Source organism: Berghia stephanieae, chromosome 13 (assembly GCF_034508935.2).
Source record: "Berghia stephanieae isolate SIO BIC M18660-M18661 chromosome 13, UCSD_Bste_1.3, whole genome shotgun sequence".
In the NCBI taxonomy this organism is placed as follows: Eukaryota; Metazoa; Mollusca; class Gastropoda; order Nudibranchia; family Aeolidiidae; genus Berghia; species Berghia stephanieae.
Window position 1 is genome coordinate 4,700,281 of NC_088372.1, and position 2,500 is coordinate 4,702,780.

The following is a 2,500-nucleotide window of genomic DNA, read 5'->3' on the forward strand; positions in this document are numbered from 1 at the left end:
ATTACAGAAACTGGGATAAACTCAAATTCCATAGGTCTTCATAATGGCTCTGAAGTCCACTCTATCTAGACGATTTCAAGATCTTCTTTTGTGAAATGAAATGACTCTCATTTTGTTATTCGTTTCTTCCCCCCCCCCCCCCCCATTTTTTCCAGCGATGCTGTCACTGTTTTTGACTGGAACAGTTAGCGACGCAGAGGGAGATGTGTTGTCAGAGGGAGCTCAATCGTTGTTGAATTCACCGAGTGAGTAGTCGGGAGTCAGCTGAATACAAGGCATCTTGGCAGCTAAGAATTATGTTTTACTAGAGGATTTATAGATAGAATGAAGTTGACGTCACTCATGTCATCCGCCATGGTTACGATAGTTTAGAGCCAGTTACTAAGTTACCATGTGTCATTACGAGGGATGTGATGTCACGACTGTTGAAGTGTATTAGAGAGCATGATAATCTTGTTTTAACATTTACTCACTGTTTACACTGCATTGGGTGAAGCAATTGATCTTTTGAACCTTTTTTTTTTTATATAGCGCAATATCCACTAAACATGCTCAAAGCGCTTTACAAGGGGTCCCTGGCAAACAGCAACACTTAACATTTCGGACGGGACATGACGCCTGTTAGGGAATATTCCAATTTTTTTTTCTGACAGAGACAACACTGTTAACGGCCAGGTACACATTTGGTGAGAGAATGTGAGTAAAGAGCCTTTTCCAAGGACTCAACTATACACAGAGCGAGGCTCAAACCCAGGATCTTCCGATGATTGGAAAGCAAGTGTCATTTCACTAGACAACATAGCCGCTGCAAGAAACAGAAATAAACATTTAGAACATAAAACGGAATACCCCCCCCCCTCCATCTATCCCCCAATAATAACAACAAAAAAAGTAAAACAAACAAGCAAACTTGCTGCTATTGAAGATCGTTGTCAGGGACAGCGTGGCTCAGCGGTACGGCCTTTGCATCGTACCCGAAAGGTACTGAGTTCAATCACCCGCCGCTCCGCTGTATGGCCTTGAGCAAGTCACCTCCTCGCCCTAGCTCACTCTGCAGCGCTGCTCTATTTGGCTGATGCCTGGGTTATTCCAGCCTTCCCTTGGGATAGACCCTAGAGACGAATTTCCCCTATGGGATGAATAAAGTTGATATAAGGGCCATAGAGCTGAAGTTTATCCTTGTTTTCTATTGTGTGAAACAGATAATATCAATTCCAGCAATTACTTGCTACCCGTTGACAAGGACAGTAGTACTTTCCACTAGACCTAACAGACCCAGCTACCCATGTCATATTTGCACTATAATGCCAGTCTTCCCTTGGATGGAATAGACCCTGGAGACAAATTTCCCCTGTGGTGATGAATAAAGGGAATTATATTTATTTATTAAAAAATGATTTAAATAAAAATTGAAGATGGTTATCTCCTTTTAAAGATTTCAGGAACTATGGCACGGGACCCCTGGAGAGAAGGTATACCAGTATTCAAGGAGAATTGCAGAAAGATCTCGAGCCCATAAGGTCCTGGATACGGGAGCAGCTGTTGGAAGACCAGGGTACGTCAAGTGTGAGCATTAAAAAAAAAAAAGAATTATTTTGTAATAAACAATAATGAATATATAATAGCTTCCAAAAAAAAAAATATATATAAAAATAAATACCGAACACGGGATGTTTCAGGCTCAAAACCCTTCTTCAGCCAACAACAAAAAAAACAATGTCAAAGCTTAGTTTTACTTAAGCTAGAGGTGCCTAAATGAGCCAGTAAAATGGAGAGAAAAATAAAGTGAGTAGATGTGACTCATATATAAGGGAACAACACTGACGATCTTTCCTCCCATTAACATTGTTTCCACATTTGACGAAATGTGATATTTTGTAAATTTACATATTTGTCTTTGTGTTTTTTGTCTCCTGAAGAAGGCCAAAGGCCGAAACGTTGTTTGGTTTGTGTTGTTCCCTTATATATGAGTCACATCTACTCACTTTAGTTTTCTCTCCATTAGTTTTACTTCAAAATATTTTTTTACAGCTGGTCAAGTTGAAAAAGTATGAAATTTGGGAAAAGTTGATGGATACCTTTCTTATACATCTGACCATAACTTCATGAGAAATCACTCGATTTACTTCAAATAAAGATTAAAATGCTCCGGGGAACATATTCTTTCAGAAAATGCAAAAAAATTGCAAATTCAAAATTTTTGCCTTCTGACTGGTTATGTCATGCACTGACACATCTTTGATCAAATTAACCTTTTTATCTTTACAGACTGGGTGGAGAAAAAAGCCAGAATACCGACCATAAGCAATGTGGAACTACGAAATCTGAAGACTTCCATGATGAAGGTGGAGAGTAAGAGAAGTCAGTTGGAGAGTCTGAGGCACGCTCGTTATTCCGACATATTAACCCTGAAAGACTATGCTACAGGTTCGTTAAAAAATTCGTCATGACCTCAGTATACTGTCTATGACTCCTCTTTTTTATTCTTCTTATTTTATTC

General features: G+C 39.2%; 1 protein-coding gene across 2 annotated transcripts in view; it reads left to right on the plus strand.

The window, feature by feature from the left end:
- LOC144958577 (uncharacterized) overlaps positions 1 to 2,500 on the plus strand; it is a 36,065-nt gene that overhangs the window by 9,249 nt on the left and 24,316 nt on the right. For both annotated transcript variants that reach the window (XM_078890648.1, XM_078890649.1), the window contains exons 4-6: positions 156 to 245; positions 1,436 to 1,555; positions 2,269 to 2,427. In XM_078890648.1, coding sequence (XP_078746774.1) covers positions 156 to 245; positions 1,436 to 1,555; positions 2,269 to 2,427 — 369 coding nt within the window. The remainder of the gene's footprint in view (positions 1 to 155; positions 246 to 1,435; positions 1,556 to 2,268; positions 2,428 to 2,500) is intronic.